This window comes from Pomacea canaliculata, linkage group LG5, assembly GCF_003073045.1.
Source record: "Pomacea canaliculata isolate SZHN2017 linkage group LG5, ASM307304v1, whole genome shotgun sequence".
NCBI classification, from domain to species: Eukaryota; Metazoa; Mollusca; class Gastropoda; order Architaenioglossa; family Ampullariidae; genus Pomacea; species Pomacea canaliculata.
This window is the reverse complement of record NC_037594.1, coordinates 16,394,631-16,415,990: the sequence shown is the minus strand read 5'-3', so window position 1 is coordinate 16,415,990 and position 21,360 is coordinate 16,394,631. Positions and strand designations below refer to the sequence as shown.

The following is a 21,360-nucleotide window of genomic DNA, read 5'->3' as shown; positions in this document are numbered from 1 at the left end:
TTGTTCTTCCTTCTATGCTCGACGTCAGAATGAACTCTGACCTGTTAGTAGTCACCTGCAAAAAGATGATCTCCAAGTCGCACAGTACAAAAGGGAGTCTCAAACTGAACTCTACAGGATGTTCACTTCCCAAGTACAACTACACTAAACTCCGGGTTCATCGGTAGATGTCAGTGTCTCATGAATTACAAAGCTGCACAGGGCATGACTACAAATCCGGGAAATGACAAAGACGAAATTATTTTGTCTGTGTGTGTGTGGGTGAGTGTCGGTGTGTGGGTGTATGCTTCAAGTTTCCATTTCTTGAAGTCGAGGCTCTCATGATGTCATATGGGGCAACAGTTTCAGGTCAGGATTTGCTCTCGTCATGACACTCATCACCTCTACCAACGATACTAAGGCCAAAGGAGTTCTCTTCCCTGACTTTAGTCATGTTCATAGTTCACACTTGTCCAAAGTGGTTCATAGTTCTATAAAATCTTTGCCTACCCCCAATCGTCCATATTTGCTCAGTCACGTAAGCCTGAAAGAAAACTTTAAGGAGAAACTAGGAAGTGGAAAAGTCAATATTTTTATCTTATTATTTCCCGACCAAACTCCTAAGCTGGAAAAATTAAATGTGTCAACATCACACAGAAAAAGAATCAGGTTTTGTCTTCAAACATAAGGCATGCCAGCCATGAACATGTAGCCCGACTAACAGCCGATAGCCATTCCGATTCCTGCATTTGTCAAGATATGAAACCAGAATAAAGACAGCTTTTACATTTTCAAATTACAATTCTGTTCGTGTCACCGTGTGCACATGTGAACAGAAATAAATCTTGAACTCAAGCGGCATTAAATAATGTGGTTAAATTATTTGCCCGCTTTGTTGCCCAGGCTGTTGTAGTGTGATATTCAGAATTATGGCATGTTATTTTTGTTGACTCTGCAAACAGTCCAGACATCCCAACATCAGACATACGAACAAGAGAGAGAGAGAGAAAGACAGAGAGAAAAGCACAAACGAATAAGAGAGAGAGGTAGACAGTCAAGTGTCTTCAGTATATTTACCTGTTATTTCCTCTTTTTTTTCATTTCTGTTATACGTGTGACTGTATTTAGTAAAGGGAGGTAAGTCGATTTTGTTTTCTTTTCTCCTCGTGAACCCACACACACACAACGATCACACCTTCCTCCACGCACATTCATGTGAAAGAACGAGACAAGGGAGATTGGAAACAGAGAATTTATAGGAAACATCATCTGAGGGCTTTTTTTCACCTTTAATCAAAAATACGAAAAAAGTATGACCTTTTTATTTGAGGATTGGTTGGATGGAAAGGGAGGTTGAGAGCCGAGACTGGGCGGTGAGAAATAGCTGACACCTTGATACAATCTTTCAGAGAACTCCGGGAAACTCGATCTCGCACGTGGCCAAGGACAACGGCGCCACCACGTATTGACTCACCACGTGACTCATATCTCACCCCACTCCTCCCATCGACCCTCATGCGAAAGCTGAGCCACAAGCCGGATGTGCATAAAGTCTGAAGAATGTAGATAACAAGCTTTTCTTTTTAGTCAGATTGACAGAAAAATGTCCTTAGTGAAAAGGACGGGGGCGAGGGAGTGAAGACGCTAAGTAAGGTCACTGAGTTCATCAGGTATGGTCATGTGACATCAGCTAATTATTATAATTATATGAACCTGTGTCTTCGGGATGTAATGGGGTACCCTGCAGCGCTCAAGCTTTGTTTTCATGGACATCGACAATCTACCCGTGGGTAGAGAGGCAGATGGCAGGCAAAGCGAAAATACCAGAAAAAAAGTGCCACTGCACATGCGTTACAGGTTGGGAAATGCTAAACTAAAAAAAAATTAATGTTTTCAATAAAAAAAATACAAAAAAACCCCAGGAAGAGTACGGGAGGTTGAATTCTATTCCGACAAAATGATGTTCATCGAGAAAATATTAGATGACAAAATTATTAATTTATTTTTAGCAGACGACTAAACGGAGGGGTTGGAAGGGATTGAGTAAATTTACTTGCGCGTAAGGTACAGAAGCTGAAACCTTACAGGTCACAAAATAATACTACAAATGTACTAAAAATATTTGTTTTAAAGGTCACGTGTTTCAATGAAAAATAAATTTATCAACGTTTGAAAAGCAGTTGATTGTTTTAGTAACTGCATCTTTTTGAGGGAAGGAGCGGAAAAGAAAGAGAAAGTGACGGACAGAAATGAAATTATTTGTTTACCTGACGGTACGCAGCCGCGCCGACTAATTGTGCTGTGTTTGATGAAGATATGCCAAGGTGCGAATCCATGTAAGGTGGGTCTGGAGATAGATGTTAGATGTTACAATCGACTGACAGAGACTGATGCTCATCTAGAGTGAGAAACGAGCGGAAGGCACATTTGCATGCGCGCGCACACACGTACATCTACTCAATACAAATACAAACAGGTTTTCCCCGGCTAAAAAAACAGCATGAATATCAAAATTATACAATTCGCACACTAAATGTATTCACTTGTCCAGTTTATTTGTTAGGTTTAGATTAATTCTGTGTTCGCTTCGTTTGAACTTGATCAATCACGATCGCCGCCATATTTACCACAGGTGGGGAACAGTTATCGCAAGAGGACACCTGAAATAAAATACCGGCTGGTAAAATCATTAGGTTAGGCTTGAAAATGGAGACTTAGTTCCTATCTCCAGTTACCTGACCCCAAGCTCCGGTAGGGTTACGGGCTGAGTAAACATGTTTCTTGATTATGAGCAACGAGAACATTGATCACGTGACAGAATTTTCGATCGATCCATGAAAGGGCTTAAGTTCAAAATCTTAACGGCGGTTGCAAGAATAGGTGTTTCTGTCATCATGAATCCTCAATCATCATCATGAGCTAGTTGTAATTCTGATTACGAATTATCATCCGACCGTTTTTGTTTTTAAAAGGCTAATATATTCACACAGCCTTTGTTTGACCTCTTCGTCGACAACAGTGACCTCAATGTGAACACGCCGCAACAAATTGTAGGACGTGACAGCTTCTCCGATTAAAACAAGGTTAGCTGGTTCTTCTTTTAAGTATGACAAAGACAGTTTAATTATACACCAAATAAATATACATGAAAGGGATCCAGAAACAGTGGCAGTCATCTTTCGATTCGAGTTTTGTGTTACAGTCTTTCTCAAGGCACACAAACGGACGAACAGAGGTTTACAAACGGCGACAGGCTCAACAAGCGCGCGAGCACACACACACATACACTCCGCTCCCAGAAGTGAAATAAAGGTTTGTTTACATGGCAAAAATTCTGACGATTTTTCCAAATAACTTTGCAAAAATGGATTACTTGTTCGTCAAGGACATGAAAAAGGATAAGCAAGAGGCAAAGAAGGAAGTACAGAAAAACTCCCGGCATTGTACCTTATTTCTTACAGACCCAAGCCGCAGAAATTCAATGTGTTAATGTAATACAAAAAGGAGTCGGATTTTCTTGTCTGCAAACATAATGCATCTCTGTCACGTACAGCTGCCTCTGGCGGCCTTCTTTGATAGGATTTTGAATCGCTGCGTTTGTCATGGCGAGAAAATAAAAATAAAGTCGGTTTAACACTTTCACAGTCTTGTGTGGATGCTGCATGTGCGTGTGTGAGCAAGTGTCCAACTCAAGCGGCTTTCAGAACGATGTAGAGAATTTATTTCGAAGGTCTGTTGTCCATTTCGATCTTGAATAATACACAGTTTGTTCTAATAATTTGCTTTTGAAATAAAATCTGTTAAAACACTTTTATTGATTTATGAACATTTACTAATTGTTTTAATTAAATCAATGTTTCTGTGTCAACACCTTGCGTAAGTCTCGTAACTTAAATTTCTTTAACATCAACTTCCCTTTCAGCATCCACATTTTAAATGTGCTGTTTTGAATATTAAATGAAAGATATGAAAACAAATAGTTAATAAAAACCACAGAAAAGGCACGTGCTGCACTCACAGCCAGATTACCTCCCCTTTCCGTGCAGTTGAGAAGGTCAAATGACATCCACGATGGTAGTCTCCCTTTACACCGACACAGCCTCCACTCAGCATCCTCAGCCTCCTCACTTCCACTGTTCTGTTACCTCACACTATGCTCATAACCCTAACACTACATAAGAGGAGTTGGTTGTATGCATTTGATTATGTTTGTTTACTGTGCAGGTTCAGCAATACGTCAGAGTTCTTTTATCTTTTGTCTCATAGACAGGAAATGAGATCTTCCTGTAGTTTTCAGTGTACTCGTATTCCAAAGAGAGAAAGAGAGAGAGACGGGATGTGGACAGGGTAACGAGTACGGAATAAAGCAAAAGCAGAATTTGATTGTGTAGATAATGAAGTAATGATGTTGGGAGGTCATCCGTTCGAGTAGATATGAAAGGACTGATGAGAGGTAGGATGCTGGGAGGGAGTGCCACATGTTTGGCATCGAACGAGCAACAATGACTTGATACACAGACAGCGTAGTGACAGCTTGCAAATACTCCCACCTGCACGTGTGTTCACGAAGTGAACAAGTATTCACACGCCATTTGTGAATACAATATAGAATCTCATGTTTCAAATATCAAAACATTTCTTAGCTCTGCCAATGAAAATTCAGTCAAGCGTACTAAAAAACTGCATTTGCAGCTCTTGTAGGGATAGCAATGTATCAATGTGTGTATATGTATAAAAGAGAGAGAGAGAATTATATAGGAGGACAGACAAGTCACATCACATCGACTCTGTGAACTAAATTCTTCAGGACACCAAGTTCACCACTGCAACGACACTAAACTTCAGGTTAAACAGTAGATGTCGGGGTTTCAAGGATTTTAAAACGATTCAGTAAAACACTTCAGCAGGACATTAGTAAAATGCAGGGAGCATTGTGTGGGTGCTGTAAGGTTCCATTTCGTTACATCATGGCGCTCATGATGTCCTTTGCCATGATTCTGGGCAACGGCTTCAGGTCTGGATTCGCCCTCGTCATGACACACATCACCTCCAACAGCACCACTAAGGGCGAGGGACTTCTCTTTCCTTACGTAAGTCCTATTAATAGTTCACAGTCGTCTTCATTGTTCACCGTCCAGTTCCTAATTTACGGTCTCGTTGCGTTCATAGTTCATATAAGTTATTTCATTGTCCATATTCCAAGTCCTCATTTTTAAATTCGAAACCTATTGGCTGTGACAAAGCAATGTACACGAAACATTCTTTGATTATACTTTTACCAATGAAGAGGAAGAGGCAAAAAGAAAGTGCTAACTGTTTATCTTTTATACTGCCTTCACTTTCTCTCTCTCTCTCGCCTATGCTTTAATGTCTACTATCAACCATTATTAAATATTACCCACAAACCTGCTTCCTCTGTCATGCATAGTCAACAGCCACTTATCGTCCACGTCATCGATTAATCACACAGCTAACAGAAGATAAGCTTTCACGACAGCCTGTAATATTTCAATTAATATGGCGTGTGTATATCATGTCCTGCCATTCGACATTACATTAATCAGATCACTAAAAGAAAAGCATTGAATAATGGAGTTACTTTGCTAACTTGTGAAAATGCACAGCTCAAAAGTTAAAGGTGTAGTCAAGGCTGTGACGGCGGTGATGAGGCTGTGGTTGCTGTGTGACGTCAGCGAGGGACAGGAAGTGTCGGTCATTAATAGGATTTGAACTCAAGTGATCGGAGGTGTGTCGTTAGTTGGATTAATGATGTATATTAGTGATAACAAGATGGCAATGAGCAATGTCCAACCATACCATTACACCAGCTGACACTGGGATCGAGCTGACGTCAGCGGAGGAGGAAAGAGACAAAAGAGTCCCGTGTAATTTCTCTTATTAAACACAACATCCAATAAAACATTCAATTTGTTTCGCATGAACAGACACAAAGGTAGACGAGATTCAAGCTGATCCTACTTTTTACGAGATTGTAAGCAGTTTTATTTTCCCTTTGAATGCTGAGTGAAGCAGCATCACCAATATCTTTTTTTCGGCGTTGATTGTTTTAGCCACTGTTTTTTTACAGGGGAGAGAGGTGATGAGGAAGACAATGTGAAGGATAAAAACAAATTCAAATGGTGGTTGTCGTTTCGTGTCTATGCCGCGCCAACTTTCCATTGTTACCGCAACATCTGTAACCATTATTTATGCCAGTGTTTGATGAAAACCTGATACAGGGGGCATCCGTACTCAAGTGGGTCTGGTGATAGTGTCGGGGGCAACAATCGACCAACAGAGATGGATGCGCGCCTAGAGTCTGGAGTAGTATGTTCTAGTGTGCCCGCACGCACGCACTCACACACACAAACAATTTCTCTTTCTTTCTCTCTCCATTTAAAAAAATTATACAGATATTGAAGTCATAAACCCTGACCACTAACACGATTCACAAAAAGCAGCTTGAGTTTTATTTTAGTCACTCCCTTCTCATTGTAAACGAAAATAAAACGACTGTGATTATAATAGAATGATACAAAACACAACAAAGAAATAAAATCTGCTAATGTACTAGGTTCAGTTTCTTGTCATCCTGTACATTGTTGAACCGCTGTTTCACACGACACAAAATTTATTCTCTTAAAAATTAATCTGTGAAAAACTTGTTTTCTAGACTACGTGTTGATTGCTGTTAACCTGCTCACAGAAAGTCAACATCAGACATTCAGTTCCGTTTGACAAGCTTCACAAGCGAGGTGGGTCTTGCCAACCATTGAAATGAGTGATGTCTGCCACTTCATGCAGACATTTCTGTCGGAGGAATGCGAGTTATGGCGGTGTTCATCACCTGGACCCTCGGAATGCAAGGTGTAACAGCAGGGGGGAGGGCATGGCATCCTAAAGTGCACGAGGAGTGAAATATAATGGTGGCAGACCCTCCCATTGTCATGCACTCTTGTATCTATAAATATTTGTTCCAGTGACCTGGGGACATGACGAATTTTTTTTGTATTCGATAAACAAAACAAAATGGTGGGTGAGGAACTGTACTTTTCGACTTCCTCTTCCTCCGACAGCTGCACCAGTGCATTGTGGGATCCAAATTCTTTCAAAATTGAGTGAGAACAAAGTTCACAGGACGGGTTCATAGCTGGACAAGGTGTCAGAACAAACTCAATATTCTCTATTCTCACTATTCTGGCTTAAGTCAGGTGTGAAGGGTTCATCGTGTTTCAGGTGCCGCGTGCCCAACCCTCGTCTTCCGCCAACTTTTACTTTCTTGATAATCCACTGTCCATGTGCTGATTAATTTAGTGTGGTCAGGTGAGTAAGAGATCAGTTTCCTCATCACGAAAGTGAGTGGGCTGGGTGTCAGGGTGTAGTCCTCTTCCTTACATTGTAATCTGTGAAATTTAGACAGGGCACGGATAAGGTTTATTAAACCTATGCCCCAGCACTCCCACCCGTTGTAGTCATGACGACGTACCCGTGTCTTTGTTGTGGTCATGATGTGACGATCTGATATCAGAATACAGTAATAAGTCATTCTTAGAGGACATCCCGAATTTAAAATCATTTTGGGAAGAATGAGTTTAGTCCATGACAATATACTCATTCTTCATAGCTGTCAGAAAACCGAACAACCTGTAAACAAAAAGATAAACACGTAGTTGAGAACGTTACTGATAAATACGTTGACGTACTGAGCTCCATCGATGACCTTTAGTGACTAGTGCTCACTCCTCATTAATTAATTCCACCTAATGCGAGAGCCCTATTCGTTGTTTGTGGTGTAGTGAATGGTGTCTGATCACTGATCCACACTGGAGTTCTTGGCCTTTACTTGCTTTTGCTGTGAGCTCCTTGCAAGCCAGATCGAGACTGGCATATACATCTATGTGTGTTCTAACTCTGTGCAAGTGGAATTTTGTATATTTTCAGTTTGTGAATCTAAGATGTATGCGCATTTCTGGAAATGGTTGGTGGTGAGGTATTCCTCTCGAATCACTGGAATAATTCGCTGGAATAACAAGAAACCCTTTGTTTGTTCATTGAACAGTTGTTCATCTCAAAAGCCCTTTGACCTGCGCAATTTTCGTCAAATGTATGTCAAGGTTTGTTCTGTGGACCCATGAAGCCTTTGCCCCTTAGTAATATGGGAAGCATCGTGTCTCTGTAGTTTAGAAAGCAATGTGCAGACCCCGCGGGTGTTGCTTAACCCCAAGGGCCACAGTTACAAGAAAGAGACAAAGATGTACTTGGATAAAGCAACATTTTGGAAACCACTAAGTAAACTAAGTTTTCTGTTTTGCAATGATTTCATCCTACTTTCATTAACCACGACTACAGGCCTTGCGATTAATTAACAACTCCTGAAGCATTAATGGTTTAAAATTAGCATTTAAAAATATGTGCAAAGTAGACATGGGGAAAATACAACATCATTCATCCGTTCTGTTTGACGAATGCTGACGCACGGACCATGATGACTGTCAGAGAGAGACAGAGAGCTTATCAATGAGGCCAGCTGTAGCCCTATTATATCACTATCAGGTGAGTCTGAGGCTGGAGTTTGCAGGTCGTCTCGTTCGCTTTCCTGCTACTATTAAGCCGGGTTGGACACTGATATCAACAGCTCAAGGATTTTCAAACAGTCCAGAGAAACACTGAGCAGAACCCAACAGAACATCATCAGAAATCCAAGAAATGAAAAGGCGAGGAACTCGCTGTGTACGAGCACCAAGATCCCGTTTCGCTACACCATGGCTTTCATGATGTCCTTTGTTATGATTCTCGGCAACGGATTCAGGCCTGGATTCGCTGTCGTCATGACACACATCACCTCCAACTACTCAGCCAATGGCGAGGGACTTCTCTTTCCTCTTGTATGTCTAGCTTACAGGTGTTTTCATAATTCATTGTCATGTTCATTATCGTAGTTGTAGTTTTTACACACCTGAACAGGCTCGCATTTTGCAACGGTGTTCATAGTTTGTATCAATGTTCATACTTCAAAATCACATTTTCTTTTTTTACTTCTTCTTGTCAGTGCACCACGCTGAACACATCACGTGACCTCAGCATAGACATGAGTGTCAGCACGGTCTTCTACCTACACGCTACCTACCTGCTTGGCAATTTTATATTCAGATTTCCCGCTGGCATCATAGCAACATGCTTGTCTCCTTCCAAGTAAGATATTTGTCCTTTCCTTCTCTATTTCTGATGCATGTAGCAACGGTCTCAGGTGTGGCGCCTGCAGCCTACCCTTGGCACAAACCTGCAAACTATTATTCTTTAAAAAATATTTTCATTTGCTTGCTTGTTTCCGCTTTCACAAAAACTCTGAAAATCTAAAAATCCTTGACAAATATTAAACTGGTGGCAGTAATGGGTTTTTAGTTTCCTGTGGGTGTATCTACCGACGACGATAGTTGATGTCAATGCTGCTGACACTGATTATTTAGGGAAAGATGTTGATAATAGAATAGTCCCAATATTTATAAGAGATAGAAACTACTTGGAATATAGAAAAAGTAGCATTGATGGGAGGGTTGCAGTGATAGTAGAATACAATTGTTACCACGAGTATGAGCTTCGATACCAGAAAGAGTAGAATACCATGTTTAATGTGTAACAGCTCCTAGTAGAATATTTGAGGAGCAGGTTTGTTTTGTACAGCTCTTCAACCTTTTCTTTCACTTTGTTTCAGAACACTTGGGATAGCTACTCTTCTGTTTAGCTTGGTGACTATGGCGATCCCCTTAACTATACAATCGAGTGTTTTTCTTCTCTTTGTAGCCCGACTGTTGGCAGGTGCATTAGAGGTAAGAGTTTTGTTGTAAATTTATTGGTCTGGTCAGCACATGCCGACTAGTTATTGACTAGAAGACTTTCTTTTGTTTACTCTAGATTGTTGAAACTCCCTTTGCGCTTTTTCAAACTGTTCAGGTGTGGAAATTTTGTAAACTAAGCGGAAAGATAACTCCGATGCCCAGGATGTTTAAAGGACTAGAAATACATCATCATTATCTAAATAATTGCAAATGTGTTGATCATCTGTACTCATGTTTTTCTAACTTTATTAAGCCAATGCAGAAAAGAAACAAAATGTGTAATTAAAGACAGGATGCTGAATAAATGTCTTTTCTATTTCTGGCAATGACATTTTTATTACTGTAAACACTTTCCCGTAGGCGGTGAGATAAAACCTACTGAAATCACGGAAATGCCTTTTTTACTGCTCGCTACCGACTCAAATAACAAAAACAGTTAAAATTGCCTGACTGTAGTATTATCCCGTCTAGAAGATATAGGCTTTCAACATTCTTACTAGAGTGGGGAGACATGTTCTGCTGATGTCACGGATGTTCATGATTTTATTCTTATGTCGATACTTTGCTTTCCCAGACAAAACGGGGTTGTATGCTCAGGTAATGCAATAACCTGTTCTATTTAAGGTAACAAACAAATAAGTAACCTTAGAAAAGAAAAAGAAAAATTCACACCAACCAGTCCTAAAACGACAATACTGGTTAGAGAAAGGGAGATAATCCACCGTCACCACCTGCAGCAGTCAACCCGATGTACCACTTCTTTTGCTTGCTTCACAAAAGTGACGCATGAGACCTGACATTAATTACTGACTTCCTGAAATTTTAATGAAGGTTTTTCAAAATAATTTCCTCTTTTTGAGGGATAAGAAACACAAATACAAATTGTTCTAAATTAACATGTAACAAAGGACACGGCAAGCAGAACACATGGTGTGGAGGAGTAGGATGAAGACCGAGCAGTGATGATAGATGTGTCATAATAAACATAGTAAACATAAACCTCATTGTCTGATACCATTATTCGTTGCACTAGACATCTGCATTTTTTTCTCCACACAGGGATTTCAGCAACCAATCAGCGATGGACTCTTGGCAGTGTGGTCATCGCCCCATGACCTGTCGCGGCTGACTGTGCTGGCGTATTCAGGTCGGGGTCAAACGTTTGTAACTGTTACATCACACTGTGACACTTTGTGCTGTGCTCCACCTTAAAGTTTTCTCTCTGACCCACAGGAAATTATTCCCTCATGTTGGGTAATTTATGCTTTTTACGAACAAAGCGTAGATACTTCGAACAGAACACGAAAAGGAGAAGCAAACTTTGCCTGACTCTGCGGTGTACAGACAAAACATTTTTCGTGATAACTCTTAAAAACAAAAGAGCTTATATGTATCTATGTGTGGTACTATTGGCATGGGGGTGGGGTAGGGGAGAGGACAGGAAACATTGTCCAAACAGTTTGAATCTGGTCATTTCTCCAACAAACTTCTTCAATATTTTCTGTAAACAAATAGTCATAGATGTAAATTGTAAACAGGACTCCAAGATTGGACTGGACTAGTATTGACGGGCTTGGAGTGGACTGTACTGTAGTGTGTGATGTTTTCTCCACTGTACCATGATGAATATCAGATTTAATGGCAATGTGTGCCTGCGCATGCGTGCGTTTGTGTGTTTGCAGGATGTTACATCGGTGCAATTATTTCCTTTCTCCTCACTGGGTCCTGTCTCTGCTACATTAGCTGGGACAGTATCTTCTACATCTACGGTAAGTTTGTCATTAAAAGTTTGTATATTAATTAACCCAGTGCTTCTCCAATCAATCATTGTCATCATGCCTTTTCACCACATCAGCAGGGACACCAACATCATACATTCACCACCTCAGCAGTTGAGGTTTGTGCTATTATTTAGACTGTATGTTTGTTTTATAGTAACTTTTAATTCGCTTGCTATAATTGAAAGAAATCACAGTGTAAAATGTTTGTCACTATCGCAGTGCAAAACTAATGCACTAATACCCATCGTCTACTCCACACATATATTTTTGTTTCTTAATGGGAAACTAGTTTAGATGACTTAGCTACCTGGTCCTGATCTTGGTCATTCCTGTAACTTCTTATGACTTCTCGTACTTTTATGTCTTTTTATACTTCGAAGTTCTTGCTTTCTTCATGTTCATTAAAATCTTTTCGCATTGACGATATGCTGCAGGATGTTAACATTCATGTCAATCATTTCAGCTCTAGCTGGACTCTTGTGGTGCATCGTCTGGTTCGTGTTTTGCGCACGACTCTCCCGACCTACATCCGGGCTTGTCAAGCGAGGAGCGTTTACTTCTGGAACACGGATCAGGTCTGAAGAAAAGCTCCACACACATGGCGAGTATCGTAAACATAAGAACACGTACAAACCTGATATCTATGAAAACTATAATGAAAACATTGCATTTACTCACTTCTCAGTACTGACCGGAAGTGACACTCATCTGTGTCATGTCTGCGCAGCTCAGGAGCGTCCCTTGGCGAGACATTCTCAGCTCCAGGCCGGTGTGGGCGCTGATCATTGCCACCTTCGGCCGAGCGGCGGTGTATTCCATGTTGACCAATGTACAGGCCAGTACTTCCATGATGTGTATGGAATGAATTCTGCGGATGTACGTAACTGTACTGACATAGTGAGGATAAATTAGACAAGTTCTTAATTATCCAGAACCATTTTCAAGAAGATTTATCAAACATTCCTAATAGTTTTTCTTCATTTTATTTGTGCCCCAGCACTGAGCTTAGTGATCGTTTCGAGAATTTAAAAAAATGTTGCCTAATTTTAGCTTCTCTAATTTGTCTTTCCAGATTGGTCTTCTCGCAGCTCTACCTTATCTTGTCATGATCGTTGCTCCTCCTTGGGCGCCATCTTGTCAGATCATCTCATCAGCAAAGGTCTGTCCGTGACCAGGACACGAAAGCTGGTATACAGTATAGGTAAGAGAAAATAGTTACAACCTCGGTGATACAACATGTAATTGTAGATGCTAGATGGTAGTTTTAACCAATTTAATGAAAGAAGAAAAGAAATAAAGGAAAGTAAGACGAAGTGTGTATCGTGGCCAGGTATAGGTGCAGATGGTGCTTGTCTGGTGGGACTGGCAGCAGTAAACAACTGGGGACTGGCACTCTTTTTGCTGAATTTCGGTTCCGCGATGGGTGCCGTGGGGATGTCCGGTGAGTCTTACGTGAATTTTACGTCGTCCAACAAATAACTCTTTAAATCATGTCAACCGAGACGTTTAACTTGGTGAAAGGAGGTTGAATTTTGTTTGTTCGTAAGTTCCCTGAATATTGTCCAGGACATTGATTATGCTGCTAAATTTTCGAACAAACTAAAAAGGGATTTTAGTGTGTGGCACGAAAAGATCGTTGCATGAAGTTGAGTTTCTTTCATCATCGTAAAATGATGCTGATGATGATTGATTGATGATGGATGGATGATGGATGGATGAAGTATTACCAATTGTCTGTTAATGCACGAATGTTTTGGTGCGAGTCAGTACATGTGCGAGTCCTTAATATACGCTTGTGTGTGAGTAGGTCTACGTGCATTCAGTTACATAAATCCCTGAGTGTATGGTTATCTATGTCTACAAATGTGTCTCTGTGTGTGTTCAGTTCCTGTACACGAATATTTTCTTGCATGTGTCAGGCATGTTGCCACTACCAATGGACATGTCGCCTCAGTATTCGAGAATTATTTCCCGGCTTGATTACAGTCAGTATGCTAGGAGGAGTCGCCGGCATGCTCTTTGCCTCCAGAATTTCAGGTGGATCGACGGTGAGCTGATAGTTGTACCCTTCTTTACTCCTCCATTCATCCCACTTTGTCTACAGTCCCCTTTCTCCCCCTCTTCCCCAGTGTTCATTAACCTAGTGCAATGTTCTCGTCTTTACATCCAAACACAGCAGCAAACGGTTGTAAGTCCATATGTGTGGTCATGTCTATATGATCTGTCATTACATTACGATAGTTACATGTATATGAATGTCTCTCTACAGCTTTTGCGCCTACCTCATGTATATGAAAGCCCAAACCTACCTCGAAATTTTCTATCCTAACGATTGTGTTTTACCACGCGATTAAAAAAAGCCTTTGATGTTATTAATTTACGTTTAATTATTCAATAACACTGTATAATGTTGTTATCGCTTACCAGTGTCTGCAATCTCCATAATACCCTATTCCACTGTGTTGGCCAGGGGATGGCAGGTGACTAGCAACAGCTTTTCTCAATGTCTCTCGTCTGCCATTTTTGTGGATGTTCACTGTGACAAGAGGCCTTTCCATGCTAAATACAAGAAGAAAATGTTATTTTATTAGGTTAGTGTAAGAAAAGTTTGACTGATTTGTGTACAGGTGGTAGAAGACTGGCAGATCTTCTTTCTGGCACTGGGGGTGCTGTATATCTCCACAGTGCTGGTCTTTGTGTTGATGGCATCAGCTGTGCGACAACCCTGGGACAACGATGTCTCGGAGTACACCATACTCTACGACAGCAACAAAAACACACAGACGAACTGTGATGTACAGAGGACCAAATAAATATTAAAAAGTTGTTTCTGGCTTTTCCTGTGAGGAAATGTTATTATACTATCGTCCTGTTATTATTCAGACTTCATATAGCGAAGTGACTGACAGCTAGTAGAAAATGTCTTCCAAGATGCACAAGTGTATTTTAGTCCAGGAAATTTAGAGGTCCTCCCAATGCCGGTAAACCTCTTGGCGAGGTTGGTGACCATTTTTGGTGATTACGCGATTTTTTAAAAAAAAATCACAGTCTTGTGCACAGCAACCTTTGCGAAAACCATGGGACAAATTCGTCCCAAAGAATAATGCTTTCCTTATTTGTGTGTGTGTGTGAGTGAGAGAGAGAGAGAGGACAGGGATAATACACGGCATTATCTGTCTTTCTGAATCACTGGCATAGAATTAGTGACTAGCTTCATCTGAACTGCACCCTGTATCGAACCCGACTCCAGAGGGCAATTACAGCAACTGGACACAAGACGCGATAATGGAGGACCGAGAATAGAAACTGCTGAAGCGAGTGAGTTATCCGCACCAGCAGACACGTGACCTCTGTTTTTCCGTTCACCAGTCAAACGCCATAATTTAACACAGCCTTGACACCAGCATCCAAGCTCTGATCTCAATGTTTCAACAAACAACGCCTTTGGACAACTCTTTTTTTTATTTTTGAAAGAATATCAATTTGTTAGGATAAGCACAAATATAATAAAATGTTCTAGAAACCAAGTGAGTCTCTTTTATTTTGGAGAGTTGTGCTGACATCTGTCTTAGCAAAGACTGATCAAGATATCAACAAACAGTCTGACCAAGGCTCAACACACTCACACACATCCAGCTCTCGCGCATGTAATGAATGATTAAAAATTTTCTAGGTATTTTTTCCAGATCGTGCCACGAATAAAGACATTAATTATTTGTCAAAGGGATGAGGGAAACTATAAGATGCAATCCGGAAAAATCACAACATTTTTGTCTTATTTCTCTCCGTCCAAGGTGGGAGAAACAAAATGTGTTAATAACCTCTATAAAAATGGGGTTTGTCTTCTAATCTTTGAACATAATGCATTCCAGTCACGCAAACTCGATCTGAGGTACTTTATCTAAAAGGAATTCAGCTGCATGTGTTTGTCATGGTGAGAAATCAACCAAAGTCCAGTTTTTACATTTTAAAAACATAATATTGTGAAGTTCCATGTGCACATGTGAACAGAAATGAATACTACTTTAAGGGGTGTCGAGATTTTTCCGTTTAATCGTTCAGATTGTTCAAGTACGATCCAGAAAATTATGACAGGTCATCAAAATGAGGAATCGATTTAATGCTGAGAATCTGAAAAAAAAATGTGTTAAAATAATTTTAAATGGATTTCTGTTACCTGCTGTCAGTTTGATAATTGCCGTAGAAATAAGTCTTGGCAGAGGCAGTGTCAACACCTTGCACCAGTTTAATTAATTTCTTTTCTGTAAAGTGAAATTCTACTTCAAACATGATCCATGTATTCTGGGTGGTACTCTACCAGCTTCCATTGCGGCTGAAGATGTTTCATCCTACCAAATCATCGGGTCTGTGATAAAGTAGAAGAAACGGTCTTAAATCGTAATTGTGAGACACTGACCAGCCGCGTTTAGACGATGATACAGGTTTTCTTCTTAATTCTTACTCTGGGGTTGCTTTTGGTTTTCGAAAGGAACAAATCACATGCTTTTTTTTTCTGATCGCTCCGAGGTCTGCAAAGTCACGTGATGTACATTTGAGCTCCGCTAGTTGTTGGTTGTAGGGGCTGGAGTGACCTTTTGTCAACCTTTCAACCTTCATATACTCTGGTATTTCCTCGTCATAACTAAGTTGATGTCCCCAGCAATCAAAAAGCCGACAAGAAAGCTTTATAAGGTCAATATCGCGAGACAGGGTCGCGAAGCACAGACCTGATAAACAGCTTTCGCTAAAAACTTCGCTTCCTGAGAAGTGCGTTGACTTTCGCCATTAGGCTTCGCAGAGAAATATGCGATCTTTACCTTTCCCACGTGAGATAAAAAATAGACTGCAATTTGCCATTAGGTGATATAAAGACTAAATTATCCTGAGGAGACGACACCAATCATCCGGAAGCAGAGGTGGAAAAAAAACCAGACCGCTTTGTCTTCAGATCACTAAAGGGGTTCATGTCTTTGCTTGTTTGAAACTACATCAATATTTGTTGTTAGGAAATAACTGCCGGGAGTTGGTCTCTCCGCGAAAAAAAAAAGGCCGGTGACACGAATATTGAGTGGACAAGATAAAACTACGCGAGCATGTGCATACACCCCCAGCCCATCTCTCTCTCTCACTCTCATACACACAGACGGATGCGAGGAATTGATAGAGTGATGAAGTACGAAGAGAGAAAGAAAGAATGATGAGAGGAAGACACTTTAATAAACTGTCTCCCGTTCTGCGGGGTGTCGCAAACACTCGTGGAGCACGAGACTGTCCGCGAGATCCTCTCCTTAATTTCCTCGCCTGACGCTTGCACGCACGAAACACACGCCCGACACTCTCCGCGCCTGATGGGCTTCCGGTGTGCTAGGCGGTCCTTCACTGATGACTTCCGGTGGAAAGGGTAGATAATGCAGCGGTTGATACGACATGAATGCGGTAGCGGAAATCAGCAAGAGGAGCGTGGGACGGAGGTCAGCGTGGGAGGCTTTGAGGTTACTTCTCGCAGTGTCTTTCTGCTTCCGAGTGTAGACATTTTCTTTTTAGCTTTCATTTTTCTTCTGTGCTTCGGTAAACGTGGCTGATATGGAATCCTGTCTGCTACATTCTCACGCTGGACGCTAGCTGAAGAAAAAGAAAAGAAAAAATAAGGGTTTCTGTTTAGTACTAAAACTAGAAGATATCTCTTGTTACCCTCCTCTGCGTCTCATTCTCCGATGGCTTGAGCCGAGTTATTTCAAGCCATTCTAGATTGTGGGTAAACATGCAAACATGTGGGTGTGTGTGAGAGAGTTGTGTAAAACCGTGTGTAATCACGACAGTTTGGCAATTTGTTATATCAAATTTCGTCTGTCTTACTTTCGTTTCACTCCCTCGGCATGATGTAGCTTTAGTTGCCACTAACAATGGTCTGACTCCTGTAATGAATCGGATTATTTGCTGATTAGACCACTTTTGTTTTACCATGGTTTTATTTAGCTTTGTTTCCAACGGAGTTTCAAAGTAGTATCTGCCAACAAATAAACAGTTCAAATTTCTTTTTCATTTGTTCCAGCAGCCCCGATGAGGGAGCGTGTAGGAGCGTGCTTGTTCTTGTTGTTCCCTGGAGTGAACGAATTTTCATTTTAATATTTAACTTTTGAATGTGAAATGGGAAATTCTAATTGACACGTTCTTTTTTCTCACAGAAAATTTCCCGGTTAATTAAATTTGCTTAGGTTGTTTTTAGAAGTGAACAGTGTAAAAAGCATAGTGGCACTCCAACCCCCAAATAAAAACATCCATCAGCTATTACTAGTAACACCCGGTTGTTAGCGCTCTTGGCACACACTAATGACCAGGTTGCATGTCCCGCAGCAACAACTTTTGCTCCTGCTGTTTGGCCACCTTGCATCGCGATTTTCATCACTACTGTGTGCCAGCTTTCCATCTTTAGTCAGGCTGGAGCTACACCGAACTATTTCGCTACTGCAGCTGTAGTCCAAGCTACTTCACTCGTCTGAAAGCTCACCAACTGCCAGAGGTGTCCAGGGACTGCAAAGATGAGGGCTTTTGTCACCAAGAACTGTACGGTCAAAGATTTTACATGACAAAAGGCACCACTAGAAACTGGTATGAGACAAAGCGCGACCAGAACACTGACATGAGAAAACAAACACGACTGGGAGCTGACATGAGACAAATCGTGACTAGAAAATGAATTTTTAAAAAATGTCACGACAGGGCGGAGTAGAAACTGGCTCCAAACGCCTCCAGGCGCCAGCAGGAAGTGAAGTGCCAGAACAAGTTCTGGAAAAGCTCCAAACATCGCCCTGTGGTGATTTTGGTCAGGCTAGAGAGACGAACGACAGAAGTCTTGGACGGTGGGGAAAAGGACGCAAAAGGTTGGGGTCGAAGTGACCTTTGTCCTCGTGAGAACCCGCGTGCAAGACGGCACGGAGAGGCGCGACCTGTTGACGCCTGCTCTGTTATGTCGCTCCGGTCTTCCGATAGGAACAACGGGCTGGGTGAGTGTGACTGGCTAATAAGTTTTGACAAGCCCCCAGAGGTCATGAATATTAATGAGACCAACGTGGCACCGGACCTTCGGTTCAAAGAAAGTCATTTTTCACCCTCTTCCCTCACCATTCTCCCCTCCCCCCCCCACACACACACACACACAGCCCCTCCCGCTCTCCTCCCTGCTGATTTACCTTACCGAGGAATCCGTGATGACTATTGCATGAATATTACATCGCGGAACGGGGTGCGATCTAGGTGTCTCTTGCGCCACCCGAGAAGATTCTCGAGGTCCACGAACGGAACCGTCGCTGGGGTCTGCATGAAACTTGCACGACCTCGGTCACCTGGCGAGCCTCCCCAGCGCTTATCAACCGCCCCGTCGCCGTGCAACACGCATCAGTTTCGCAGGTAAGCCCAGCCTCGTAGCGCGCGCTGTCCTCTGCCGATCTGATATTGCACCTGGTGGGCTGTGACGTCATTCACAGGTTTGCGTCGGCGGACCGCTTCACAGAGCGAGTGGCACCTGAGGAGTTTGCTCTGGTTTCAGGTTTCAGTGTAGGTTTGTTTTTTCTTGACTGGGAGTAAAAAGAATGAAGAATAAATAACACAAAATAGGAGACATCCGTGTGTGGGTGTGCGTTTGCGATTATTTTCACGCGAGCCCAACCTTTACTCTCCCCTCCACCCACACACACACATGGAGTCGTAAGTGTCGTCGTCCATCACTTAAGTTCTTCAGAACTTAAAATTCTTATGCAAATAATGTTCTCTCCATTCTTCGTTTCTCGAAACTTAAGACAATCTTTACTGAAATGTACTATCTGTAAAGGTGACTCAGATGAGAATGTAGTAGCGCGTGTTCATCTGTATTTTTTAATTATCTTTTTATACACCTCAGATTGCAGTCTTTCGTCTTCTTTCCCTTAGTGTTCCAAGAGACAGGTATTAAATTTCATGTTGTATTTTAACTGTTGAAAGCTTTTCTGCTCTGCCCCTTGACTCCCAGCATCCGTGACTTCAGCTCTTTTCTTCAACCGTTTACCAGTCCTCAACATTTCCCCTGTTCTTAAAAGGTTATGCGGTACAAGACGCTTCATCAGGTACACGTGTCCTTTTCCTTTGCTCATCTAAAAAAAAAATGGACCGCAGACTGAGATATCTTCGTTTACGGAAGAAAAATATAAAAGGAATCAATTGAAATGTGAAAGCTTCAATTAGGAACCGATGCTCTGGAGGAAGGTGTTTAATATCATGTCTCAATGCTGTGCGTGACAAATCTTGCATTTCTCTGGAAGTGTACCTGGTTTCCATGACAACAAGACAAACTCTAATTCACTGCCTACGAGGAGTAGGAGTAAGAGTTTCCTGAGGTCGTAACCAGACGCAGGATCATGAGACCTTTCGATCGAAAGCTTACCTCCGCCTTCTTCGTCGCTTCTGCGCACAGTGCTTTGTACTTCCGGTCCATAACTACCTTGGAAGTAGCTTCCCCTTTCCTTCATGGCTGCGGCCTCTAGACAAGTTCTCCTCTTCGCCCACTTCCAGTCACGCTACCCACATCAGTGTGGGTTGGGGGAGAAAGCCTCTCCTCCAGAACCAGTCCTCCTTTTTTTTCTTTGCATAGCCAGTCGAAATTTTCTCCACAGAAACAGCACGTCAAATCGGCATAATTGAAGGAAAGGAGCCGGCTTGATTGCTAGCCCCGCTACTCCCACATAGCCCTTTCGCATGATCGGAGCATTAATTTGATATCCCTACCGTCAGACGTGTAATGTCATCATTGATCTCCTTGGCTAATACGCAGGTTCGCTGTCTGCCCTGTCGACGAGCCATCGTATTTGAAAATGCAATCAGATCATTATTGGCCGGATCGGCACGACAGCAAACAAGCGATCGACTGCCAATAGACGGACCAAATCATGCACCACAGATATGCACGGCTAGGGAGAAAAATGACAGATTTTTTTTTTTTTTTTTTTTTTTGTTTTTCTAAGTCCTTCGAAGTTTTTACCCGCTCCGTACGGTACGTGCGACACACGACAATGCGTGCTTCTGAACCTGAAGACTTCATGTTTGACAATGATGCACGTGAGGTTTGCTTCTCTATAGTATATCAGAGGTCGCTGGTTGGGTGGATTACATGCAGTCACTAAAGGACAGCAGGGCAGTTCGGGGTGGCCGTTACTCCGACCCTGACACTTTCCAGGTTATGCAGAAATTTTGTGGACAGCATCAGTCAATTATGAGGATGATTCCTTCATTTGGGCTTCGAGGCTCAGCAAGCAATTCTAAAAATATTGCCTGACTCATCTTCTGTCACAAGACATGAACGTCGCGTTCTTAAAACAACACACAAGTTCACCTACCTTCTAATCATCCGAGGCTTGAGTTTCCGAGTGCCCATGTTGTAGCACAAGAAGCACCGTCAGGCAAACGAAGGATTTCTTTCTTTGATAACAAGAATATCAAAGCTAGTGCGTCCACGCATCAACGGGTAATCATTTGATCAGATCTCAGAAATGCTGACTAAACCAAAAGAGGGTTGTGGAATTACACCTCCGAATTCCTGTCATCGAAAGAGAATTTCGTTGTAACGGATTTTTTTTTTTACTTTTGGACTTGAATATAGTTCGTCATATTAAAAAAATCCTTATTTATTATATCAAAATTTCTTTTATCTTGAGCTCTATGAAAATCTGCCAAGACTCAAGGAATAAAAGCGTTATATCTGAAATATGTATCGACCTATCACAGCGTTAAATTTC

The 21,360-nt window shown here is 41.7% G+C and overlaps 1 protein-coding gene across 2 annotated transcripts; it reads left to right on the top strand.

The window, feature by feature from the left end:
• Positions 1 to 1,571: 1,571 nt before the first annotated feature.
• LOC112565201 (vesicular glutamate transporter 3-like) lies at positions 1,572 to 15,120 on the top strand. Of its 2 annotated transcripts, XM_025240532.1 has the most exons (12): positions 1,572 to 1,836; positions 8,634 to 8,864; positions 9,029 to 9,171; positions 9,692 to 9,806; positions 10,875 to 10,962; positions 11,498 to 11,584; positions 12,060 to 12,197; positions 12,324 to 12,472; positions 12,669 to 12,797; positions 12,927 to 13,037; positions 13,516 to 13,644; positions 14,224 to 15,120. In XM_025240532.1, the coding sequence occupies exons 2-9, from the start codon at positions 8,742 to 8,744 to the stop codon at positions 12,765 to 12,767; spliced, it is 942 nt and encodes a 313-aa protein (XP_025096317.1). In that variant the 5' UTR covers positions 1,572 to 1,836; positions 8,634 to 8,741; the 3' UTR covers positions 12,768 to 12,797; positions 12,927 to 13,037; positions 13,516 to 13,644; positions 14,224 to 15,120. The 2 variants fall into 2 exon arrangements, with proteins under 2 accessions (XP_025096317.1, XP_025096316.1); XM_025240531.1 differs by lacking the exon at positions 1,572 to 1,836 and having other exon boundaries at positions 8,593 to 8,864.
• The last annotated feature ends 6,240 nt before the right edge of the window (positions 15,121 to 21,360 follow it).

What these genes read in the sequence shown, in the direction of transcription:
- LOC112565201 (XM_025240532.1), top strand. Translation starts at nt 8,742, where the DNA reads ATGGCTTTCATGATGTCCTTTGTTATGATTCTCGGCAACGGATTCAGG. An exon ending in CAGTATCTTCTACATCTACG is followed by an intron (nt 11,585 to 12,059) that starts GTAAGTTTGTCA and finishes CAATCATTTCAG; the next exon opens with CTCTAGCTGGACTCTTGTGG. An exon ending in ATGGAATGAATTCTGCGGAT is followed by an intron (nt 12,473 to 12,668) that starts GTACGTAACTGT and finishes TTGTCTTTCCAG; the next exon opens with ATTGGTCTTCTCGCAGCTCT.